Below are 25,703 nucleotides of genomic sequence, written 5' to 3'. Positions count from 1 at the left end.
AGACAGTACTATTCTTGCACATTATCTATTATAGGCCGAAAAAATTGGACAAAACGCTGAGTGGGTACAATTATCTCCCATAACCATGCGCCACCGTGGATCCCAAGCACTGTCCGAGTGCTTCCCCCTTACAGGATGTAGGTGGCGCGTCCTCTTTCTTTATGAGCTGCAGACCCTCAAAAAGCCCATAACATATCAAGAGGGGAGGCGGGAGGGAAACTCTAATAGTACTGTCTCGGTAAGTATCATATAGACAGTAGGCTTAAAAAGAAGCCTTACAGTCAATATAACACTTACCTCGACAGTACTATTCTTGCACAGAATACCAGAGTGGTGTGAGGGTGATATGTAGAGTATTAAACTCCTTAATCAAAATCACTTAAATCCAAGGATTAAGATACCCAGGCAATTTTCGAACAGTACTACCGTAAAAGAAAATATACCCAAGAAACATACCTTAGACTGACGTGACCATGCTAGCAACCACTGCTGTGTGGTGAACTCAATGTCAAAGTCCAGGCCACTCAAAGCTTGAATACCACTGAGTCTACGGCAAGTGGCTAAAGCGATGAGGAACAATTAGTCTTAAAAATCAGCAACTTGATACTGATGCCTGCCAGGGGTTCAAACTCATTGCTACGCAGGAGTTTGAGGACCAGAAAGACATCCCCCTTGGGAAATGAAACCAGAGGTTTAGACACCGCTGCATTGCTAATACCCGAAAGGACATTAGCGATGAGGGAGGACCTGATCAAGTGTTCAGTTCTGCGACCAGTAGCGGCCGCAATCGTGGAAGCGATGGCAGATCTGTATCCAAGAAGAGTCTTAGAAGAAAGACTCTTCTTTTGATACACTTCCACCAGGAAGTTGGCCAAGTCCTGTGTTGAGGGATAAAGCGGCTTTATCCCCTTGGACAAGGCGAAGGTGGCCCAAGCTCTCCAGCGTAAGTCGTAGAGCTGATTAGTTGATCGCCTCTTAGCGTTCAAGGAAAACTCTACTGAACTCTTGTGCAATCCTAGTGCAAGCAGTTTGGAGCGCACAAGAGCCATGCGGTCAAGCACAGACTCTCTGGACGTGGATGAGGGAGGCATGATCGAGGCTGGAGCAGACCTCCCCCGTCCAGATCCAGAGGTAGAGGGTCTACGTGGGTGAGACCGCGAAGATCTGGAAACCACGGAGCTGTTGGCCAGTAAGGCGCGACCAAAATCAGTCTTGGTCGTTCCTGCAGATATTTTGCCAGCACCCTCGGAATCAGAGATGTCGGGGGATAGGCGTAAGCATCGAGGAGCCTCCACAAGAGAGTGAATGCGTCCAAGTGGAACGCATTCATGTCTCGAAAGGGGCTGACGTACCTGGGAAGCCGAGCGCTGAATCGAGTTACGAACAGATCGATCAGAGGACGGTCCCACCTTGCCCACAGACGCTGTAGAACGTTGTGAGCGATGGTCCATTCTGTGGAGAGAACCTGATCGCCCCGACTGAGAATGTCGGCCAGGGCGTTCAGTTTCCCCGGAACGAACTGGACTGACATCCGGACCTGATTGGTCTGGCACCAGAGCAGAATCTCCTCCGCCAACAGGGAGAGGGACCGAGAATTGGTGCCCCCCTGGTGGCGAAGGTAAGCTAAGCATGTGGTGTTGTTGTCCCCGTTGAAAATCAGAGGGGCCAAGGACAGGCCGAATGGGAGGGCCCGAAACTCGAACACCGTGCCCTCCCAAACGAACCGGAGCAGATGTCGGTACCCCGGGGCCACCAGGATGTGGAAGTAAGCATCCTGGAGGTCCCAGACATGGCCCAATCGTTTGGCCGGATGGCCAACCGGACCGACGAAGGGGTTTCCATCTTGAACTTGCACCTGTGAAGGTACAAGTTCAAGGTGGAGAGGTCCAACACCGGCCTGAACCGGCCGTCCTTTTTGGGGACGGTGAACAGGCGGGAGCAGAACCCCAGAGAAGGCTGAGAAAGGGGGTAGACCGCCTTCTTCTCGACCAACGAGTTCACCTCGTCCTGAAGAGCCTGCCATCTGGCAGGCTCTCGAGGAGGGGGGAACGTCCAAGGTAGAGCGGACAATGGAGGTTGTGACGACAGCGGTAGAGAAAACCCCGACCACACCACCCTCAAGAAAAACTGGTTGGAGACCAGTCTGCCCCACATGCCGCGGGCCCGAAAAAAGGGAACCGCCGGACGAAAGAGGGGCAACTTGAGGGGGCGTCAACGTAGGGCCGGGACTCACTGAAAATTCTGCTGGCGGGCAGGCGCAGGCTTGCGACCACCCCCCCTGGTGGTGCTGCTTCCCCTTACCTGTCTGAGCACCCTTCGTCTTGCTTGGGAACGCAACAGGCGCCTAAGAGGAGGAAGAAGGAGGCAGTGAAACTGGCTTCTTCTTCTTCTTCTTCTGAGGCTGGGAGCTGGAGGTGACTGTAGCACTTCTCTTACTCCCCGCCGCCGTCGCCGAAGCAGCGAGGCCAACCATCAGAGAATCAGTGTTCCTCTGGCGTGTGGACTCCACCACAGAACGAACAGTGTCCGGATGAAAGAGGGAAGAAGGCTGAGGAAACGTGTTCCTCAGACTCTTCCTCATATCCGGAGGCACTATAGAAGTAGGCAGAAAATGATCACGGAACAGGGCCAATAAAGTGGACCCGTGTTCCAATGGCCAATTCTGCCGCAGACGTCACGCACGATCGCACGGCATGCAAAGCCCGATCCACTCGAACCGTGTCAAGGACCCGAGTGGAATCGGACTCTGCCCGATTGGGAGGGTCCAACAGTGTGGACAGCGTGCTCATCCATGTCAAGGCCTGTGATTGGGCCTCGACTGTGGACGAAACGGTGGCCTCAAGATTGTGGAACGAAGCAGAGCTCAGTTCCACCTTCTTGACCGAAGGCACCTCCCCAACGAACACATCACCGTCAGCCCCACCCTAAACACTCGAAGTCTGGAAAGGGAGAGTTCGAGAGTCAAAGGGAAAAGGGAGGGACGAAACAGATTGGACACGAGGAAACAGTGGAGGTGCGCCTCCCAAAGGAAAGCATGGCACTGAACCCGCGTCCTCCCGAGGAACATAGGTCGCGTTTGCACGTGAATCTGTACTCCTCAGGCGATGTGCTGCCGCTTCCACCGTGGCACTTAGACTAGGGTGGAACGCGAATTGCCGGCGGCCGGATCGTTCATAAAACGAGCCGCCGGCAGACGCGGCGTGAGCCTCCCGCGCCCGGGCCGAAGCGGACTCAAAGGACGAGAGGGCGTCTCAGGGAAGGACGTCCTGAAACTGTTCAAACGTCCTTCTAGCTGTGCGAGGACGAGCCTCCTGCCTCTCGTCCTCAGACCCCGGGTCCACGTCCTGTGTGTCAACACTAGACGACAGACGCTTAAGAGAGGCATCCGTGACGTCAAGACGCCGCGTGATGTCTGTCATGTACTGTTGGAAAGTACGAAGCATAGCTTCGGAAGTTCCATCAGAAACCGGCAAGGGTAGAGGTTCAGTGTTAACCTCAGGGCGACCCTGATCCTCCTCCCTATCGTCCTCCGACTCACTCTCCTCTTCACTTCCCGACAACTCCTCAAAAGCAGGAGTGTAGGGAGCTTGAGGGGGAAGAGCCGAAAGCGATGAAGCAGGCTGTGAAGAAACGCCCACAGAAGCAAGAGGCCGCGAAGACCCCTGCCCCAAAGACGAAACGTCTCCAGCAGCCGAAGGGGGAGAAAAACAACAACCCTGCGACTGTTGGGTCAGCCCAGCCAACGAACCCCCGCCATTTATAGACTGAACAGGAACCCATGGGGTCTGATCAGAAAAGAAATGGTCCGGTCCGGTCGGGGGTGCCGATCCGGTCCGGTAGGGTGGTCCGGTCCGGTGCCGTACCATCCGGAGGTCCCGTTCAGCACCGAACCATCGTACCCAACGAAGTGTTCGGGTGGTTAGGTCCGGACGTGGACATACCGTACCATCCGGACCCGTAGGTCCGGTGGTCCGGTATGGTCCGGTTCGGTGCCAGACCATCCAGACCAACAGAGGTGGTCGGGTGGTCCCGCACCGGACCATCCGGACCCGTAGGTCCGGACCCGTAGGTCCGGTACCATCCGGAGGTCCTGTTCGGCACCGAACCATCCGTACGCACAGAAGTGTTCGGGTGGTTCGGTCCGGGCGTGGACGTACGTACCGTACCATCCGGACCCGTAGGTCCGGTTCGGTGCCAGACCATCCGGACCAACAGAGGTGGTCGGGTGGTCCGGACCGGTCCGGTAGGGTGGTCCGGTGTTCCGGTCCGGTGTTCCGGTCCGGTCCCGTACCATCCGGAGGTCCCGTTCGGTACCGAACCATCCGTACCCACAGAAGTGTTCGGGTGGCTCGGTCCGGACGTGGACACACCGTACCATCCGGACCCGTAAGTCCGGTATGGTCCGGTTCGGTGCCAGACCATCCGGACCAACAGAGGTGGTCGGGTGGTCCGGTCCGGACCGGACCACCGGTCCAGCACCGGACCATCCGGACCCGTAGGTCCGGTCCGGTCCCGCACCATCCGGAGGTCCCGTTCGGCACCGAACCACCCGTACCCACAGAAGTGTTCGGGTGGCTCGGTCCGGACGTGGACATACCGTACCATCCGGACCCGTAGGTCCGGTTCGGTGCCAGACCATCCGGACCAACAGAGGTGGTCGGGTGGTCCGGACCGATCCGGTAGGGTGGTCCGGTGTTCCGGTCCTGTCCCATACCATCCGGAGGTCCCGTACGGCACCGAACCATCCGTACCCACTGAAGTGTTCGGTCCGGACGTGGACCTACCGTACCATCCGGACCCGTAGGTCCGGTGGTCCGGTATGGTCCGGTTCGGTGACAGACCATCCGGACCAACAGAGGTGGTCGGGTGGTCCGGTACCGGACCATCCGAACCCGTAGATTCGGTCCGGTCCCGTACCATCCGGAGGTCCCGTTCGGTACCGAACCATCCGTACTCACAGAAGTGTTCGGGTGGCTCGGTCCGGACGTGGACATACCGTACCATCCGGACCCGTAGGTCCGGCATGGTCCGGTTCGGTGCCAGACCACCCGGACCAACAGAGGTGGTCGAGTGGTCCGGTCCCGACCGGACCACTGGTCCGGTACCGTACCCTCCGGACCCGTAGGTCCGGTGTGTTCCGGTTCGGTGCCAGACCACCCAGACCAACAGAGGTGGTCGGGTGGTCCGGTCCCGACCGAAACACTGGTCCCGTACCGTACCATCCGGACCCGTAGGTCCGGGGGGTCCGGCAAGGGCCAGAGGTACTGTCCCGCACCGGACCCTAAGGTCCGGTACGGTCCCGTACCATGGGTCCCGTCCGGACCAAACCCGGAGGTCAAGTCCAGTCGGGACCCGTGGGTCCGGTTCGATCCCGACCCGTAAGCCTGGAACGTTCCGGACCCTTGGTCCGGACCATCCGTCACCCGAACACCAGACGCTAAGGAATGGCGTGGGGTCAAGACGGTCCGGTCGGAGGTGTCGGTCTGAGCAACAGAAACAATGTTCCCGTCGCCCTGACCATTCGACAGAAGTACCACGTTCTGTCGAACACCTCCACGTCCAGTAACTAGTCGGCCGGAGCGTTTCAAGAGGGACAGCCACCAGTCACACGGACGTCAGAGGGAACCGTAGTAGCAGTGGTCGTAGGCACGAAGCCTGAAACCCCTGCCCCCACAGGACCGCCCTGAACGGGGTCAATTCGCATCCCAACCCCAGCGGGGAGGGAATTCAGAGACCCCGTCATCTCCTCCGATCTCCCCCCCCAGGAGGCCGAAACTACTGTCAAAACAGCAGCAGACGACCCAGCGAGGGAGTTCAGAGGAGGACCCGTGTCCCTCCTGGCTTCCACAGCGGTGGAAACCGAGGAGGGCACAGGAGAGGCACCGGAAAAAGAAAGATTTTAATGCCAACTGCACCCGGTGTTCCCAGGCGGTCACCCATCCAAGTACTAACCGGGCCCGACGTTGCTTAACTTCGGTGGTCGGACGAGAACCGGTGTTTTCAACGTGGTATGGCCGTTGGCTGTCAAAACCTGAGTCTCTCCAGTAGCCCCTAGATCGGATTCACCAACCCCCAAAGAGGGTTGGGAATCGACCTGCCCCCGGATTCGAGCCAGGGGGGAGAAGGAAACCTTCCCCCCAGGCTCGAAACCGGGAGGAGCTGAAGCCTGAGACTGAGGGCCGGACAACGGCGTCGAAGGGGGGGAAGCCTGTTCCACTGAAGGAGAAGGAGAAAGAAGCTTTTTCTTTCCCCTCGAACTTCCCCGAACCTTCGACGGCGCAGCCCCGCCCGAAGTCCCAGGCTCAAGCCCAGCCTGTTTGAGCAAGCTCGCATTGAGCTTGCTCAAACAGGCTTTCTCCGCCCTCCCTCGCCGCAAACGCAAAGCGTTTGGGGAGGGAGAGTCGGAGCGCCGAAAGATCCCCTTCTCCGTGCGTAAAACATGACGCTGGGCGCCCGGAGAAGGGTTGCCCCCGGCAGACTCTGGTTCCGTAGAACCAGAGCCCAAAACAGGACGAGACATCCTACCTCGCCCTGTACGTACCCTTAAAGACCGAGAATTAACAAAATTCAAAGAAAATTTAGGTCAATACTCAAGTGAATGCGGCGAAACGAGAAGCAGACGACCGGTCACCACGAAGTAGGACGGGAGGCACGCCGAGTCCGCCACACAAAAACGGAGGCACAAGTTGAAGGAAACACAACGTAGCCTCAAGCCAGAAGTGGAATAACACACAATAATCCAACAGGTGATAGTCCACACAGAAAAGGAGCCTCTTAGTCCAAAATAATCCGGGAGCGTAGCAGAAACACAGCCGGTCTGACACGCGCGAAAAAAGAAAGAGGACGCGCCACCTACATCCTGTAAGGGGGAAGCACTCGGACAGTGCTTGGGATCCACGGTGGCGCATGGTTATGGGAGATAATTGTACCCACTCAGCGTTTTGTCCAATTTTTTCGGCCTATAATAGATAATGTGCAAGAATAGTACTGTCGAGGTAAGTGTTATATTGACTCACATTTTCTCAAGTGACTCAAAAACAAACATCAAAGAGTACTCACTCATAAAGTCTAGTCTGGAACATGAGCGTGTCTCTGAAGTGGATGGACGTGGTTTTACACGTGTGTTTGCAGAAGTCGGCCACAGCTGACACGAGAAGATCAACAGTGCGTGCCGATTCCACCACTTCTATGTATGCTGGTTCTAGTTCTGTCTCAACGATCTTCTTCTTCATTGGCCGCTGAGGGATCTGGGGTGTGGATGGTTGGGATTTTACTACACTGCTAGGAAAATTGAGAACACCGTGAATATTAACAAAAACAAGGTCCAAGAGTTATAACAGTATTCTCTGACAGACAGGAAGAGATGCGAAGAGATGCAGGGATGTCATGTCATTTAACCCATTAATTTGTTCTTTTACTTATTCATTAATTAATTCATCCAGTCTTTCCCCCTGTCTGTCCATTCTTCTGTTTTTATTCTGTTCATCAGACAATCTCTGTCAGAACATTGAGAAGAACTCATTCAGCTATTCATTCCTTATATTAATTCATTTAGTCTATCCACCTGTCTTACCATTCTTTTGTTTTCATTCTGTCCAACACACAATCTCTCTCTGAACATTGAGAAGAACTCATTCAGCATGATATGTAGCTCTCTTTCCATCTCTTTCAACGAATCCTTTCTCTCTTGATCCCCCCCCCCCCCCCCCCCCCCCCCCCAGCATGCATCTTCTTTCTCCCATGCACTCACCCGTCAGCGGTCTGTGTGGGTGTAGGACCGACGTCTACCCACTTGACCGTCCTGATGCGGTCATCCCAGTCCGACACCTGGTCGGTCGGCTTGTCGAATGTGATCTTCATGACCTTGGCCGGCACCACTTCTTCCACCATGGAAGTGGGGGCGTCTGCCAGGAATGTGACGGCGATGTCCTTTCCGCAGCCACCGTGAAGGTGACCCACCTAAAAGGATGAACAATTGGTTGAAGGAGGCTTACTCTCAACACGGTGCTCTGTGTTGTGAGAATCTATTGTGTCCTCCCTTGCAGTAGGTTGCTAATATACCATGGCAATGTAATGGGCAATATGCAACAAAAAAGAAGGGGGAAAAAAACAAGAGAAAAAACTGCTTGTAAGGAATTCAAATCGTCCTGATGCAAAAGTCATTGTTAAACTTAGCACAACCAAATCTTTCTTTATTTGGTGTTTTACGTCGTTTTCCACCACGAAGGTTATATCGCGACAAGGGAAGGGGGGAGATGGGATAGAGCCACTTGTCAATTGTTTCTTGTTCACAAAAGCACTAATCAAAAACTTGCTCCAGGGGCTTGCAACGTATACGTAGTACAATATATTACCTTACTGGGAGAATGCAAGTTTCCAGTACAAAGGACTTAACATTTCTTACATACTGCTTGACTAAAATCTTTACAAAAATTGACTATATTCTATACAAGAAACACTTAACAAGGGTAAAAGGAGAAACAGAATCCGTTAGTCGCCTCTTAGCACATGCTGAGGAGCATCGGGTAAATTCTTTCTCGTCCCAACCAATATGGGACTCCCCCTAACCCGCGGGGGGTAGCACAACCAAATCTACTGCAGTAAACTTAGGTTACAAGCATCCCTTTCTAGATTTAAGACTATTCACTGCTGCTTTACTTATCCAATCCGGTTCCCTGAAACTTTCGGACATTTCTTTCATTTATCAGTTTTATATGATAATTGCAAATATGTGCTATACTTTAGACACAAAGCAAGGACAATGTTGTACCTGTGGTGAGAAGCGAAGCTGTGGGTGCTCAGGCCAGCAGAATCGAACACAGTCTGACTTGGAGTGATTGGTCATGGTCAAGGTCAGAGTGCGACCTTCGTTGATGTAGCAGTCACCAAATCTCATCAGGTTGGGCTTGGCAGCTGCAATAAAAAATGAGCACTGATGCACACTTCTTATACTCACAACATCTGGTTGTAATGATCTAGTTATTTTGGAAAATCATCTTCTGAGAACTACATCTTATTTTACTTAATAATACAAATTTTTCACACACACACACACACACACACACACACACACACACACACACACACACACACACACCATAAGTGCATACACACCGACCCAAACACACACTGACTACAAAAACATGTTGTGACCACCCACAAGATGTAACGTTACGCTTAATTTAGTTTGAAACTACATTTCATTATCACCATCAACGGCCAAGCATGCGCCTGCATACAGAAACTCACACATACAAGCACAAGAACACACAGACAAACGCAGGCAAAGAAAACACAAATCTTCTCACATGGCAACAAACAATCAATCCCGCTCCCTTCTACCCAGACATAATGGAATAATGGTCAAAAAGGAGGACACAAGGTTTGCGAAATCCAAAATAAGATAGAAGTTTTCATCATTGTTTTCAAAACCATGATGAAAGAGAAGAAAGGAAATTGATTTACACATGAGGAGTGCTGCTTCCAGCTTCAAAATCAATTTAAAGTGTCGATTTTACATATCCAACATGAAACCTTAAAGAGGTTCAAAAGGAGGACAGATTCTCATGCCTGCAAACCCTCCATCCCACCTCCTACTCCAGCCAACATCCACACTCACCACAAACATCGTCCTCAGCCATGTTGCCCTCCATTCATCCTCCTACCCCAGCCAACATCCACACTCACCACAAACATCGTCCTCAGCCATGTTGCCCTCCATCCATCCTCCTACCCCAGCCAACATCCACACTCACCACAAACATCGTCCTCAGCCATGTTGCCCTCCATCCATCCTCCTACCCCAGCCAACATCCACACTCACCACAAACATCGTCCTCAGCCATGTTGCCCTCCATCCATCCTCCTACCCCAGCCAACATCCACACTCACCACAAACATCGTCCTCAGCCATGTTGCCCTCCATCCATCCTCCTACCCCAGCCAACATCCACACTCACCACAAACATCGTCCTCAGCCATGTTGCCCTCCATTCATCCTCCTACCCCAGCCAACATCCACACTCACCACAAACATCGTCCTCAGCCATGTTGCCCTCCATCCATCCTCCTACCCCAGCCAACATCCACACTCACCACAAACATCGTCCTCAGCCATGTTGCCCTCCTGGTCTTCGGGCGTGATGTTGAGCTGCTGGGCGGAGGTGATGTTATCCAGGGTGATGTCGTCCACGTAGCCCTCGCCCACCAGCTGCAGGGTCGAATCCTCGTACTGGTTGTCCTGCACCGACAAACGAATGATGGCCTGTGACCGCTGAGGCTGCGAGGGTTTGTAGATGGCGTTGAACGTCGCTGTCTCTCCCACGTTGATCACCACGGAGGCTGTGTGTGGCCGTTTGTAGAAGGCTGTGACATGGAGAGAGGGAGAGGTTAAAGAGAGTTTACTGAAACGAACTTTACATTTACAGCCAAAGTGGGTTTTGTGTTAAAAATATAAGTGTTAGTTTACTGACCACAAATCTTAGGCTAACTGCTCTAACCATGATCTGTCTCAATTACTTGCTTCATTGACCGCTGTGGATTATGAGGAGTTGTTGACAGTGAGTTCACTGCACTCTTCAGAGAAATTTGAACACAAAGTGACCTCTGATTGATTCTTGGTATTCAGCTTGGCTACGTTTGTGTGTTCAATGCCAGCTGAGAAAAGAGTGTTGGATCACTAATGATCACCGGTTATGATTTTGCTTCAGGGTGAAAGCAAATTTTAACACACAGATACCTCTGGCAGATTACTGAAATTCAGTCTACTTTGGTCAGGTTACCTGTCTTGCAAGTGAGTGAGAAAGTGTTGGTTGACTTACGATCTTTGGTGTTGTCTTCACCGATGGTGTCTTGCGTGCTACCAGTGGGTTGCAGCATGAATGCTCCGTCAGTGTCCATCAAGTCGACATCCACCTGAAACATGCAACAACAAACCATATGCATTTTCTGCAAGAGAGAATCCTACATAGCCCTTGCCTCTTTCATACAATTTACTCTGCTACTTACCACAACACAGAAACAATCACTGTTTTGAAATGAAACATAACTATACAAATAAAACCCAAACCTGGAATTTAGCTTCATCAATCAGGATATAACAGCCTACTTAACAAACCATAAACAAAATAAAATCTTAAAATTCAAGCAAAGAAGGCATTTCTATCATGTTTCCACCTCTTCCCATGAAAGCTGACCATTGGGTGTAAAGGTGAGTTCAGTCCTGCGCAAGCTGCACTCCACCTTAGGCTTTTCACATGCAGGTCTGAAGGCAACCTTATTTTTCTCATCAATGAGGAATATGCCTTTGTCAAGATTACTTCTTCCATTTCTTACATTTTCATCAAGCAGTAACAAACAGACAAAGAAACGTACAAACACTGTCACACACTCATACATTGTTCACGTTCGCACGGCTGTTCTTCTAAAGCCCAGCTGATATCAATTGGGAGAAGTTGAGTTAGCAAAGTCTACTTCAAGAATCCTCTTCACAAAGTTTTGGCACTGAGTTATGGTAAAAAAAACTTCGTACAGTCTTCCTGAAGTCAACTTTGGACTCAATAAAGGACAGCCTTTACCTACACCATCACATAAGCAAATCTAACCAGATACCACAACACTTCACCAGATGACACACTCACCTTGCACGGCAGAGTGCTGTCATTCAGGAGCTCCATGGGCCGAGCCTGTGTGGTTCCCAGCAAGATCTTCTTGAACAGCAACAAAGGTTGTCCTCTCTTGTTGCGCACGGTCGGCCTGGCAACCGTCACGCGTGGCAGGTTACCCTCCCCGGCCACCTCAAATGACAGGGACTTGCCCCGTGCCTGGTTCTGTGACACGCCCTCGATGGCTGCTTCGAAGATGGCATTGTAGCTCTGTGGAAACGAAAGAGTGGGTTAAGTGACCTTGAGCTAGCTTACTTTGTCTGTATTCTTTGACAGTATCTCAAGCAACAACAAATGGTACATGTTATGCCCTTGTTCCTGCTCAGACCAGGCATATGGACATTTTAAAACAAGTTACAGGCGCATACACGAGCATGACCCCCCCCCCAACACACACACACACACACACACCTACACAATCTCTCTCTCTCTCCCTCGTGTTATGACTAACTCAAACAGGGGCGAGGATGTAGCTCAGTCGGTAGCGCGCTGGATTTGTATCCAGTTGGCCGCTGTCAGCGTGAGTTCATCCCCACGTTCGGCGAGAGATTTATTTCTCAGAGTCAACTTTGTGTGCAGACTCTCCTCGGTGTCCGAACACCCCCGTGTGTACACGCAAGCACAAGACCAAGTGCGCACGAAAAAGATCCTGTAATCCATGTCAGAGTTCGGTGGGTTATAGAAACACGAAAATACCCAGCATGCTTCCTCCGAAAACGGCGTATGGCTGCCTAAATGGCGGGGTAAAAAACGGTCATACACATAAAATTCCACTCGTGCAAAAAACACGGGTGTACGTGGGAGTTTCAGCCCACGAATGCAGAAGAAGAAGAAGAAGACTAACTCAAACAGACCTGTCTTGGTTTATAAACATTCCTGCTCAAATGTCCTTGTTTCTGTGCCAGTTTTCAATGGCCTTACAATATGACCAAACAACCAACTTCCCAAGTAACACGCATATTGAATTCCCACTGGTTTCCCAGTGGTGAATAAGTGGGAAGAGGATGGGAGAGTGGGCCCACTCCCATCCCACAGAACTCCCACAGTCAAAGCTATGGGAAAAAAGTGGTATAGACCTGGGCCGTCCCTTAGTCTCTGGGAAACAAGCTAGCACTTCGACAGAAATGGGGTAAAAGTGGGAATTCCCTCTTCGTTCCCACACAGCATGCGAGGAAAATGTTCCGACGCTGCGAGCGCGAGTCACACTGCGCGAGTCAGCAAGTTGCCCCATCGAGATCGGTGGCGTCACAGCACACGCTGTTTACACTAGACTCGTTTGAATCGTAGCAAACGTTGAAGAATACAGCAGACTTCCACTAACTCGCGGTCCACTAAATCGCGAATTCGGCTATATCGCGGAGACCTCTTGGACCCCGAAAAAAACAGGACCAACCTTTTTAATTTTTATTTTATTACAAAATTAGTCACGTAAAGGCCAAAAAACAGTACAGATCATGAAAAAATGTTCTATCATAACCACGCTATCTCTCTCTGGGTCCGATGGCCTTTCATCATGCAGTAATTAAATTGTCATTTCATCTTATCAGTCTCTCTCTCTTTCTCTCCCTCAGTCTCTCCAAATAGTGTTCTACGTGTGTGTGTTTTTTCAGGTTGTGTACATTACGGGTTGATCGAGACCTGCGAACAAAAGAAAAACAAACCTTTCACGCGCACGTGCCCCACTCAGTCAAGAACTTTCATGCCACGATCGGTATCGTCAAATTGGCCACGTGCCTATAGAGGTTAAGTGTCTGACCAGTCAGTATGGCCAGCCAGGCGTGCAGTTGAACACTCGAGTCCAGCTAATTGCGATCTCTGCTAGACGGTCCGGGTGGCCACAGGCGCCAATCAAGTGTTTAAACTGCGCTTCAGTCTTCTGCAATCTAGTCAGGCATGCAATTTAACACTCGAGTCCCGCTAATCGTGATCTCAGCTAGACGCCCCGGATTTTCTACAGGTGCCATGAAGTGCTTCAGCTTCTTGCGTTATAGCAGGTGGCAGTGTACGTCTGTGTCTGTCTGCATGTCTGATTAACTAGTAAGTTTGTGACGACGTATGAGTCGGAGAAAAAAGAAAAGAAATCGTCATCTGCTGATAAAAGAAAACATGTCATCGCAGTTAATCTTTTGAGAACTTAGCTGCCAACAGAAGCGTCACACTTGCGAGAAACACACTAACACATACACATGAACATTGTAGCACAACCACATGCGTAATCCAGCGTCAAGTTGATTTGAGTGATTAACAAGTCACGTAAGGCGAAATTACTACATTTAGTCAAGCTGTGGAACTCACAGAATGAAATTGAACGCACTGCATTTTTTCACAATGACCGTAGTCCGCCGCTTGTGCAAAACGGAGTGAAACTGACGAGCCTGTTCAGCGCGGTAGTGGTTTCGCAGTGCTGCATAGCACGCTTTTCAGTACCTCTCTTCGTTTTAACTTTCTGAGCGTGTTTTTAATCCAAACATATCATATCTATATGTTTTTGGAATCAGGAACCGACAAGGAATAAGATGAACTTGTTTTAAAATCGATTTCGGAAATTTAATTTTGATCATAATTTTTATATTTTTAATTTTCAGAGCTTGTTTTTAATCCAAATATAACATATTTATATGTTTTTGGAATCAGGAAATGATTTAAAATAAGATGAACGTACATTTGGATCGTTTTATATAAAAAACATTTTTTTTTACAATTTTTAGATTTTTAATGACCAAAGTCAGAAATTAATTTTTAAGCCACGAAGCTGAAATGCAATACCGAAGTCCGGCCTTCGTCGGAGATTGCTTTACAAAAATTTCAATCAATTTGATTGAAAAATGAGGGTGTGACAGTGATGCCTCAACTTTTACAAAAAGCCGGATATGACGTCATCAAAGGTATTTATCGAAAAAATGAAAAAAACGTCCGGGGATATCATTCCCAGGAACTCTCATGTCAAATTTCATAAAGATCGGTACAGTAGTTTGGTCTGAATCGCTCTACACACACACACGCACAGACAGACAGACAGACACACACACATACACCACGACCCTCGTCTCGATTCCCCCTCTATGTTAAAACATTTAGTCAAAACTTGACTAAATGTAAAAACTAGTGTGTGTGTGCTTGAATATGTATCTGTGTGTATCAGTTGTTCCTGTTGTTTTTTTGGCTCACGTAAGTGTAGCCTATGCGATGCTAACTTTTGTCTGTCTGTGCGTGCGTGCGTATGTATGTATGTCTGTGGTAGAAACTTTAACATTTGACTGAACACCGAAATACTAATTTTACCTGGTTATTATTCAAGCAACAGCTTTAAAGTATTGAAGCAATGATCAACATTTCGTCGGCACGTATGTAGTTAAAGTGTGTATCCAAAGAAAACGGGTGGTGGGGGGTTTTGGGGGGGTAAAAACAGGTGACTGGTTTGTGTCGTGTGTGGTATGTAGACCAGGTCAGGGGTCAAGGTTAGGTCAGATCGCGTGAAGGATTGTGGTATAGATACAGTTATCACCGAGCTGCAGTTCGCCGATTCGGAGAAGACGATTTCACATTGTTCGGTTTCGTAGCTCCAGAAAAATAGATAAGGAAGATACCAAAGGAGATTTCCTACAGGTTAATCTGCACAGCGTGTTTCCAGTGTCTGCGCGAGGAAGCGCTGTCGAAAGCGCAGTGTCGATCTGTCCATCTGGCAGTCATGTCCCATAAGTAGGCTACAGACAGACAGATCTAGATCTAGTGTCTCACACTCTTGCACCGTGTCACCGCTATGCTTACTGTGTGTGTGCATGTGTGATGGAGTGATTGAGTTTGTGTTACTGTTTGTCGATTTCTTACGTGAGCCTTGAAGGCTTCGCCTCTTGTTTCTATATATATATATTGATGATTTTTAAATTCAACCGCAGGACTCTGAGACGTTTGCAAGAACCCAGTCCTCTACGGAAGAAGAAGAAAAAGAAGTCCCACACGTTTCCGATTTAAACCCCACTTGTTTCCCACCTGAATCCCACTTGTTTCCTACCTGAATCCCACTTGTTTCCCACCTGAATCCCACTTGTTTCCTACCTGAATCCCACTTGTTTCCCACCTGAATCCCACTTGTTTCCTACCTGAATCCCACTTGTTTCCCACCTGAATCCCACTTGTTTCCTACCTGAATCCCACTTGTTTCCCACCTGAATCCCACTTGTTTCCTACCTGAATCCCACTTGTTTCCCACCTGAATCCCACTCGCTTCCCACCTGAATCCCACCCGTGAATCCCTCTCATTTCCCACCCTGATCCCACTCGTGTCCCACCCGTTTCCCAGTCGTGTCCCACTCGTGTCCCATTTACTTCCCACTGGGCTCCCACTGGAAGTCGTAATCAAATCCCACATGGCGCCCATGTGGGACTTCCCAAAACGTCACCATGTGGGATCCCACTTGGGGCCCACATGGGATCTATGTGGGAAGGTTACTTGGGTTGCAAACAGACGGACACACATCACTACTGACCTGCATGGAGGGCGGGGTGAAGGTGACAGTGACGTACATGTAGCTGTGGTTGGCCACCTGTGCCCTGGGTGGCTCCACGTCAAAGATCTCCTGTATCTTGGGCGCTCCCTTTAGTGTCACCGGCTTCAGCTGGAACACCACATCGCAGGGCACCTGCACAACCAAACACACATGTCAACTTTCAGCTTCACAGAAAGTAGTCCATGCAACTGGAGCATAAAAAAGTCAAACTGAGGAATAGACAAATTCCGAAAATAACTCTGTCCGGTGGGTTGTGAAAGAGTGAATACCCTTGAATTTTACTGGGATAAACATTGGAGGGGCCAATCCCTAGCGAGGGTCGAGTCGGAAACACGTGGAAAGGAGCACGTGTGACTTTATTTGTCAGAGGAAAAGCAAGGGTAATCACTCTTTCACAACCCATACAAACCCAACAGAGTTAATTTTAAAAATCGTCTATTTGTAGATGCACACAAAACACATGCAGCTGTCAAAATCATATTTTTAGGCACAGTTGAAAAAGTGAACATGAGTTTAGTTATGAGCAAAACAAATATTTGCCCTTGGATGTGGTGGAATCAACTTGTATAATCATACATGAAAATGTTTATCTTTTCTGGAAAGAAAAGAAAGCATAGAGAATCCTCTCCTGCTTACACCTCCCTGTACTTTACAACTATGAGGAGAGGAGAACATTCACAGTCATGGACATCTCAAAACATTGAGCATTCATAAACCTGGCAGAAATATGCATGCATGCTCTGAGTTAGAGCCGACTGCACAAGTAGCTTTGTTGAAAAAGTGTGCAAGAAATGATGAGTGACTGACCTTGGTGGTATTGCTGATCTTGAAGCGAGCCTTGGCTTTCCTGCCGACGATCACGTTGTTGAAGAGGAACTTCTTCTCCTCTTCTCCGTAAACACCGCCACTCTCATCCTGAATTGGAACAGAACAGAGCACGGTCAACAGCAGTATGTATAGCTACCACCACAGCATAACTGAAAGAGAAAAAATGGCTATGGCATAACATGTACTGTCTTTGCAAGACCAACGGAGCATATGTGTGATCTCACTAATTCGATTTGATTTGATTTAATTAATTCCCGTGTTGATTTAATATTTTCACATCAAATCATTCAACAATTAAAGGAGGATTAAGTCACACTGACGCCATCAGACCAGGTTAAATCTGGACATTTTCAAAGATTAGTTCAAGACTTATTAACTTAGCCATGCTCACATTGTCATACAGTGGAGGCCCCCTTTTAAAACCTAAAAAAATCTGAGAAAATTAGGTCTTAAAAAGGAGGGAGTCTTAACACTTTCTACCCCACCTATGTTGACCAAGGTTTTTTAGCCGAGACCAGCAGTGTTGCAACAGGTCACTCAGAAATGTAGTAACTGTATAGTGACTGTGTATCAACACGCCGGAATGCAGGCGTTAGATTGACGTTACAGGGAGCGACTGAAGCTAACAGTCTGAGCGGATATATCCGTACCTGGTCAAATAGAGCCATATGAGTGGGTACGGATATACAGCTGTACAGTGGAACCCCTCACAACAACCCCCCTCTCTAGCGACTACCCCGCCACAACGACCCTTTTTTTTTTAACCGATGTGTTTCCTTATATAGTTGTCACCAGTGTAGCGACCACCCCGCTCTAACGTCTAAGGACTGACCTAACAGCTTGTGTAACGACTTTGTCAGACAAAGCCAAGACTCTCAGTCAGCGTAACGCATCACTGACAAACCGGTTATAATCAGTTATAACCGTCTCGCGTAAGCAAAGGCACTAATTAACCGCTGAGAGGTGTGATGGTTGGGTGGGCTGAGTAAACATCACAAACCAATCATCGAGAAAACAAACTCACGTGACCAACATACACCGTTCAATTCAGTCAGAATAGACAGTCTTTGGACAGAAGAGCAGTGGAGTTCGACATGGCGTCTACAAAGAAAAGAAAATATTTAACTCTCGAAAATCGAGTGAATGTTGTGAACAGACACAAAAAGGGAGAAACTGCCATCGCGATTGCAAAAAGTCTTGATGTTGGAAAATCGCAAATTCAAAGAATTATCCAAGACAAAGAAAACATTCTGAAAAGGTGGGAAAGTGGTGACAAGGCAGTGAACGCACTCACCATGCACTGACATCATACGAAAGCAGCCACACAAACACAGCACAGAGGCAGGTGTGCAGATGCTTTGTGAGAATAAGCTTGAAAACCAGTTTGAATAAAAAAAACAGCAGATAGAGCCGCATGTCATAATCATTCTTCTTGTCTGGCTTTATTGACTGCATGCCGATCTTGTGACAGTGACTTTTCACTCTTCAGTCGGAAATACACTGTCCACAACACCACTCTCACTGACTACCCTAAGCCCTGACACCTGATCCTTGGAAATTGTTTGGAAGAGTACACCTCTCTATTTCTCTCCAATGCTCTTCCTGCTGACATGCAGTGACACCGGACACCCCACTGAGTTTACCCAGCTACCCCCCCCCCCCCCTCCTCTCTCTCTCTCTCCCTCCCCCCAGCCATGTACTGTTTGGTGCTGTGGCCAGAGAGGTGTCACCGGCTTAGGCCAGCTGCACTGTTCACTCAGAGCAAAACTAGTTGACTGTGTCTAACTTTTGACAAAGCAACACAACTGAAGGGTTCACAGATTAGGTAACCGACTCACTGGTCAAGGCTGCGGGGGAAACAAGAGTATCTTGTCAATGAAAGAGGTTACACACAGATACGCGATGCTGAGAACGGTGGCCGATTTTTCACTCTCTTTCTCGGAGGGCCTTCATCATTGCAGGGACTGCTGTAAAGAATGCTTGCTCAGAAACTAACTCTTTTTGCATTGAAACATGCACCAAAACTGGTGGACACCATCGACAATGTCAAACATGAAATCGAAGCAGTTATTTGCTTGAGGAAACGGTCGTCAGCAACTCAAACTTCTCTGTTTTCTTTTTTTAAGAAAATCTGAGGTGACTTTCTTTGTGGCCCCCTGACCCCGCCCCCTCCTTCTGTAAGGACCCCCCTCCATAAGGACCGATTTTTGTCAACATTTTCAAGGTCGCTAGAGAGGGGTTTCACTGTATCCGTACCTGGGAGACAATGAGTTAAAATGGGGGTAAATTTGCACAGGTTATGAACAAAAAGTCCACGAAAACATATGGTCTTAAGAGGGAGGAAGTCTTAAATTGGGGGGGTCTTAAAAGGGGGGTTCCACTGTATTACCTGCTACAACCAATTGTAAACGTGCTCATTTTGAAAGCACACCATATCACACAGTATGGATATGCAAACGGCAGAAAACCCCACTGAACCTCCAAAACAAACTAAATCTCTAAACACCCAGCACTATCTCCACTCACATCCATGGTGTGCTGCCAGACGGACAGGTTCTTGCAGATGCGGTGTTCCTCAAAGACGCAGCCGATGTCATCGATGTTGATGGAGGGGATGCAGGCCTCCGCGATCAGCTTGTAGGGGATGCCGCCGGGGTACGACTTGGGCTCACGCTCTGTGATGTCGATGCTCATCTCCTGGAGAAGTTCATTACAAATTCCACATGATTTCTTTGCTGATTGTAACATCCCTTTAACTAGGGACTTGAATCAGAAAAAATAAGAAAGGTAAGTTTATGGAACGCTTGATTATAAACAAAACAAAATGTTGAGCCTGAAACGTCTGAACTTTTGAAAGTTTCATTGGAGAAAAAAATAAATAAAAATATAAAAACATGAACTTGATAATGCTAGTTATGCTGTCCGAAGAGAGTCACAAATTCGAGGAGGATTGTACAGTATGTTTTCCTCAACAATTTAACTGAGAAAGAGTGGACTGGGGATACAGCAACTAAACACAAACTCTAATTATGTACTCAAAAGAAAGAGACAAATTCTAACTGATGACTGAACCACCGTTTAGGCTCTGGAAAAGAAAGTAAAAATATGTGTACACACCTCGTCGACTCTTCCCTGCGCCTCAGCCACACAGTCGACAGTGATGGTCTGCTGGCTGTTGGGGGGGATCATGCTGACGGCGGGGAATATGGTGAACATGCCCAGCACCAGTCGCGACTGACTCATTCCTGCGTCTTGTCTGTGGATGAAGAACACACTTTTACCATTTCTGTCTCTATAAACTGAAACAAATGTTAAGTGTGATATTAATTGGGCAAAGTCGACTTCGCGAAGTCTAATTCACAAAGCTTGCTACACAAAGCTTTGGCACTGAATTTATAATAAAAAGTCTTCGAGAAGTCTTCGCAAAGACAGCCTTTATGGTAAAGCAGTCTGTTGTACATGAGCAGCTAAATAGAATACAATAGAACAATACAATTAAGACTCCCTTTTATGACCCTGGTTTTTCAAGAATTTCTGTTCATAACCTCTGTAAATTTACCAAAATGTTAAGGCTCCTTCCTTTCAAAGACCAGATTGTCAGGAGTTTTAAAATTGGAGTAACACTGTACTCACCCTCCTCTTATCTTTGGCAAGAATGGAAAAGTTTTAAACATGTAACGAAGTCATTTGTGTATTCTTTAAAAATTAATGTTAAAATATGATTTCTAATTATAATTTTAAGATTCTGGGAACTGCTTCTTATCAGAGACTGTAGAGTACACAGAGACGCTTCATACGGTGCTTAAAATTGAGACAGGAAGCCCTGTGGCGCCACCACGCGGAAACATGGGACAACCTACTTTCGCTTTCCACAGCAGTAGCGATACCGTGCAGCACAACCATGGCCGCGCCAACACGAAAGCACAGTGGGGCATGGTGTTCGGCCATCAATTGCTCAAACTCACATGCCAAAGGCTTCAGGATGTTCAAATTTCCTAAGGTAGAGAGCAGGTGAGGATTGTGTTTTTTTTGTTTTTTGAAGGACAACAACAACAGATTCTCTTCTTCGTCCAAGCGCAAAAGTCGAAAACTTCTCAAACTGGAGTACTTGTGACGATGCTGTTCAAAGTGTCATCCAGTCGGTCTGTACCTCGTTAATTCATTTCAATTCGTGTGTGTGTGTGTGTGTGTGTGTGTGTGTGTGTGTGTGTGTGTGTGTGTGTGTGTGTGTGTGTGTGTGTGTATGACTGACCCAGAGAGAGAGAGAGAGAGAGAGAGAGAGAGAGAGAGAGAGAGAGAGAGAGAGAGAGAGAGAGAGAGAGAGAGAGAGAGAAAAGAGAGAGAGAGAGAGTGAGAGAGCTTTCTGAACAAGAAAGCAGCAACTGATAAGAAATAAGAAAATCGATCGATCAAGATTCTTTAAAGTCAGCTTCAGGTCACAAAAATGTTGTTTAAGTTGCTGTATTTTACAGTTTTCCTTACATGATAACTTCTTAGCTCCGTGTAATTGACTACCTATTTCAGTTTCGAGGTGCTGTGACGACGCCAAATTGACTAAATGCCTTAGTTACCGATTTAACCGGGAACTATTTCGTTAAACGATTTATTCCTGACATATTTTCTCAGGCTTAACTGACCATTTGACTAAAACACACAAAAATAACGACGGTTAGTTCGTGAAAAGACACTGACTTGAATCATGTTTGCATAACTACAGCGATGCAGCGGATATTGCCTAAGTAAATTTGATTTAATTTTAATCTACACCATTTTCTGCTGTTTTTTTATGGTCATTTAAAAAGGATGTTCACAAACAAACATATTTTTTCATCCAGTTACTTTTTACAGCACTGTCAGTCGGACAGAACAGACAGTATGTTGATACAAACGTGATATAAACACAGCCGACAGCAGCCGCTATACGCGAGCTACCTTGTGCGGCAGGGAGTGGCTCTTTTCCCGCGCGCTGGCTGGCCGGTCTCAGTTTCGTACCGCAGCGCAAAGAAGGATGAAGCGTCTCTGTTAACTCTACAGTCTCTGTTCTTATTACATATATATGCCTCCCTCTGATTATTTGTAAGAGCTGAGGACCAAGCGGAAATAAAATTGAACATACATAAAACAATCTTGCCTATAACACCGTAAATCTGAATAAAGAAAAGCACATCCACTTGAATGCAGTACTTATATCACAAAAAGAAAACAATAACATAAAACAATAATGAAAGCCATGCCTGATCTGCATAAACTTTTTTCCTCCCTTTTTGTGTGATTTAAACGAAAGCAAAATCAGTTCTCCACTACAATTCCAACATGGAGTGTTTTCAAACTCATGCATTGTGGAATAAACCTGTGACATTTAAAAGACAATGCAATCAACTCTGGCAACTTACCTCTTCCCTTGTTTAGTGTGCACCTCCCTTCCAGAACCATGTGCATAAATTATAATTTCTCATGGTAATTACATGTATAACGCTTACAAAAACACTCCAAAGTATGTTTTACGTTCTCTTAGTGTGAATGTGACATGAGTAGGGTTGTAGTCTATTTTCCTCTCCTTCTTCTTGTTCGTCATTCTACTTTTTGTTTCTGTTTGTTTTATGCTGATACTGAGTGCTCTGGACAATGTGCATTTGGGCACTGAGCTGCAGCTCATGTGCAATGTAATTATATAGCTTAAAACGTGATTGTAACGGCTGAAATATGTGCAGTGAATCGAGGATCTCGGCACTGACAGCTGTGTAGACATCAACAGCAACAGACAACCCCAAAAGAAAAGATCTGAGCAAAGAGCTCATCATGGGTTGTAAGTGATGTGTGAACACCTGTCTAAAATGTGCTCATCAACATTAAATCCATTCATGCTTTTGGTAGACTGCATGTGAACAGTAATGTCTGTTGATTAAAAAAAAGTGCTGTGGTCAATGTGAACGGTGAAACAACTAGTGAACATTCAAACGCTTAACAAGAAACCTAAGCTTGTGAACATAACATCCAGTGAACACTAAAATGAACAGCCCAGAAAAGTGATGTGGTGAAGATCGCGTGAACATCAATGTCTGTTGAAGACAAGCACTGTTCTCCATGTGAACACAGAACCAGCGGTGAACATCCAGTTCGAACAAAATGTAGTGCATAAAAAACTCCAGCGAATATCCCAAGACAAGATAATTAAGTACTTATTACATATCAAGCACCTGACCATTAAAGATACCATGGCAAGTCAACTTGCAATATGAACATAAAAGTTCTGCTTGATTCAACCAAACAGCAGCTGAAATCTACCAGTGAAAAAAGGAAAAAGTGGCTTTACATGGTGGATTTCTGCACCCTACAGCATCGACCATCAAAGCAGAAGTGCAAGATGTGAACTCTCTCTGTGGACCACCAGCACAGATTCAAGAAGACTGTAAAATTCATGTCGTTCTTTCTTTCTATACAAGAAACACTTAACAAGGGTAAAAGGAGAAACAGAATCCGTTCGTCGCTGGGGAGCATCGGGTAAATTCTTCCCCCTAACCCGCGGGGGGGCATTGGCAACACAAAAAAAGGTAAAGAATGTTTGTAAAAAATCCCAAAAGTCTGACAACAAAGTGCTCAGTGCCCCAGCGAAGATTCAAGAAGACATTAACATTCATGTTCTTTTCTACAAAGGGTGAACAACAAATTTGAGAAGAAAATCTGTGAAGTCTGACTATGCAGTGCTGAATGCTGAGAGAACAACCTCGACAATCTTGACGCGCCCTGCATGGCACTCCCTGTTCTTTTTGTGGAACCCTCACTCAGCCCCTGTGATACTCTGGAAGGGCTTCGAAGGCGATTTTGACCAGTTCGAGAAGCGCTGCGAAGATTGTTGTCAGCATCTAGAGGATTCAAGAACTGTGCGCTAGATGCACCAGGAAGGTTTTGTGTAGCTCTTGACACGCTCGACGTGTTTTGCGAAGTCTTAGAAGCACTGGTGAGTCGAATTTCAACTTCACCTGGTTTGCGTTTTGAGAATGGCAGGGAGGCCAGAGAATCTTCACTACCACTGTGAATGTGGTATCGGTCAGCATGAAGAAAAAGGATCAAGACAAGAAGATCAGTTATGAATGACAAACAAACAAACAAACAAACAAACCGATGCATGGATTTTTTTACAACGATTTAAGATGATATTCTGACAAATCAGCACATGAAAGAGACGGTTGCACTTGACGTAACCATTCAAGTGAACACAAAAATAATGGGAAGTTCAGCTGTAAAGTTTGCTGTCAAATCTTTGTGAAGAAATCACATCTGAAGGCACAGCAAATACAATCAAAATGAGAAGCTCCATGCACCAATCTCATCTCACCTTTTCTAGCTGAAAAGCCTCAAATAAACAGTTGCAACTTTAATCACACAGGAATAATTGCCAGCAATTCCTACAGAGCAGAAGCAGAGATCAGTGTAGTGACTTACCTGACTGAGTCTGCTTTCTTGGGGCGGGCAACAGAGCGCCCTGAACTGGACCCATCGCGCTTCTCTCCCTTTATGGCTCTGCACAGAACATTTGTTTTGATGATTACAAAGCGACTTACCTTAGGAAAAAAGAAAACAAAGAGAGAGAGAAAGAAAGAGAGAGAGAGAGAGAGAGAGAGAGAGAGAGAGAGAGAGAGAGAGAGAGAGAGAGAGAGAGAGAGAGAGAGAGAGAGAGAGAGAGAGAGAGAGAGAGAGAGAGAGAGAGAGAGAGAGAGAGAGAGAGAGCAAAGTGGCAGTCTTCACAAAATCTTGTTCAGATAACTGTGGTATGCAGATTTAGCAACTTCCACAAAATAGAAAAAAAAAGAAAACAAGAAGGGCAAAGCCCATACGACTCACATGCTTGACCTTGACATGACCTTGACCTTCAGGGTCAAGGTCAAATAACTAAACCTAGCAATGACATCATACACTAAGAACTGCTTTACACATTTTTCCTACCAAAATACATGCAAGGTCATGCAACACAAAGCTGTTAATTCAAGACATAGGAAGTACAATGGTGCTTATTGGCTCTTTCTACCATGAGATATGGTCACTTTTAGTGGTTCACTACCTTATTTTGGTCACATTTCATAAGGGTCAAAGTGACCTTGACCTTGATCATATGTGACCAAATGTGTCTCATGATGAAAGCATAACATGTGCCCCACATAATTTTTAAGTTTGAAACAGTTATCTTCCATAGTTCAGGGTCAAGGTCACTTCAAAATATGTATACAATCCAACTTTGAAGAGCTCCTGTGACCTTGACCTTGAAGCAAGGTAAACCAAACTGGTATCAAAAGATGGGGCTTACTTTGCCCTATATATCATATATAGGTGAGGTATTGAATCTCAAAAACTTCAGAGAAAATGGGAAAAATGTGAAAAATAGCTGTTTTTTAGACAACATTTATGGCCCCTGCGACCTTGACCTTGAAGCAAGGTCAAGATGCTATGTATGTTTTTTGGGGCCTTGTCATCATACACCATCTTGCCAAATTTGGTACTGATAGACTGAATAGTGTCCAAGAAATATCCAACGTTAAAGTTTTCCGGACGGACGGACGGACGCACGACTCGGGTGAGTACATAGACTCACTTTTGCTTCGCATGTGAGTCAAAAAGAAGGCATGGGGAATTCAGAGACAAAAAGAAAGCAAGAGCAGGAGTAAGACACTTGGAATAAGGAAATATCTCAAAAGACAGAAAAGACCTA

General features: G+C 47.2%; 1 protein-coding gene and 1 non-coding gene across 11 annotated transcripts in view; both read right to left on the bottom strand.

Annotated features, from left to right (window-relative positions):
- Window positions 1–25,703, bottom strand: part of LOC138966370 (hydrocephalus-inducing protein homolog) — a 244,873-nt gene that overhangs the window by 59,157 nt on the left and 160,013 nt on the right. For 6 of the 10 annotated variants that reach the window (XM_070338641.1, XM_070338587.1, XM_070338602.1 and 3 more), the window contains 12 exons: window positions 24,443–24,520; window positions 22,393–22,419; window positions 20,117–20,255; window positions 19,526–19,696; window positions 16,979–17,086; window positions 16,151–16,303; window positions 11,640–11,873; window positions 10,821–10,914; window positions 10,096–10,365; window positions 8,771–8,913; window positions 7,751–7,959; window positions 7,060–7,281 (listed from right to left, as the gene is read on the bottom strand). In XM_070338641.1, the coding sequence (XP_070194742.1) occupies window positions 7,060–7,281; window positions 7,751–7,959; window positions 8,771–8,913; window positions 10,096–10,365; window positions 10,821–10,914; window positions 11,640–11,873; window positions 16,151–16,303; window positions 16,979–17,086; window positions 19,526–19,696; window positions 20,117–20,255; window positions 22,393–22,419; window positions 24,443–24,520 (1,848 nt within the window). The remainder of the gene's footprint in view (window positions 1–7,059; window positions 7,282–7,750; window positions 7,960–8,770; window positions 8,914–10,095; window positions 10,366–10,820; window positions 10,915–11,639; window positions 11,874–16,150; window positions 16,304–16,978; window positions 17,087–19,525; window positions 19,697–20,116; window positions 20,256–22,392; window positions 22,420–24,442; window positions 24,521–25,703) is intronic. The other 4 variants (XM_070338596.1, XM_070338648.1, XM_070338609.1 and 1 more) reach the window with 3 other exon arrangements.
- Window positions 5,904–6,022, bottom strand: LOC138951174 (5S ribosomal RNA). The gene has a single exon (XR_011451036.1). It is a non-coding gene; the product is annotated as a 5S ribosomal RNA (ribosomal RNA).

The sequence above is a fragment of the Littorina saxatilis genome, linkage group LG1 (genome assembly GCF_037325665.1).
Source record: "Littorina saxatilis isolate snail1 linkage group LG1, US_GU_Lsax_2.0, whole genome shotgun sequence".
NCBI classification, from domain to species: domain Eukaryota; kingdom Metazoa; phylum Mollusca; class Gastropoda; order Littorinimorpha; family Littorinidae; genus Littorina; species Littorina saxatilis.
The sequence above is the reverse complement of the archived record's forward strand: the minus strand, read 5'-3'. Positions and strand labels throughout refer to the sequence as shown.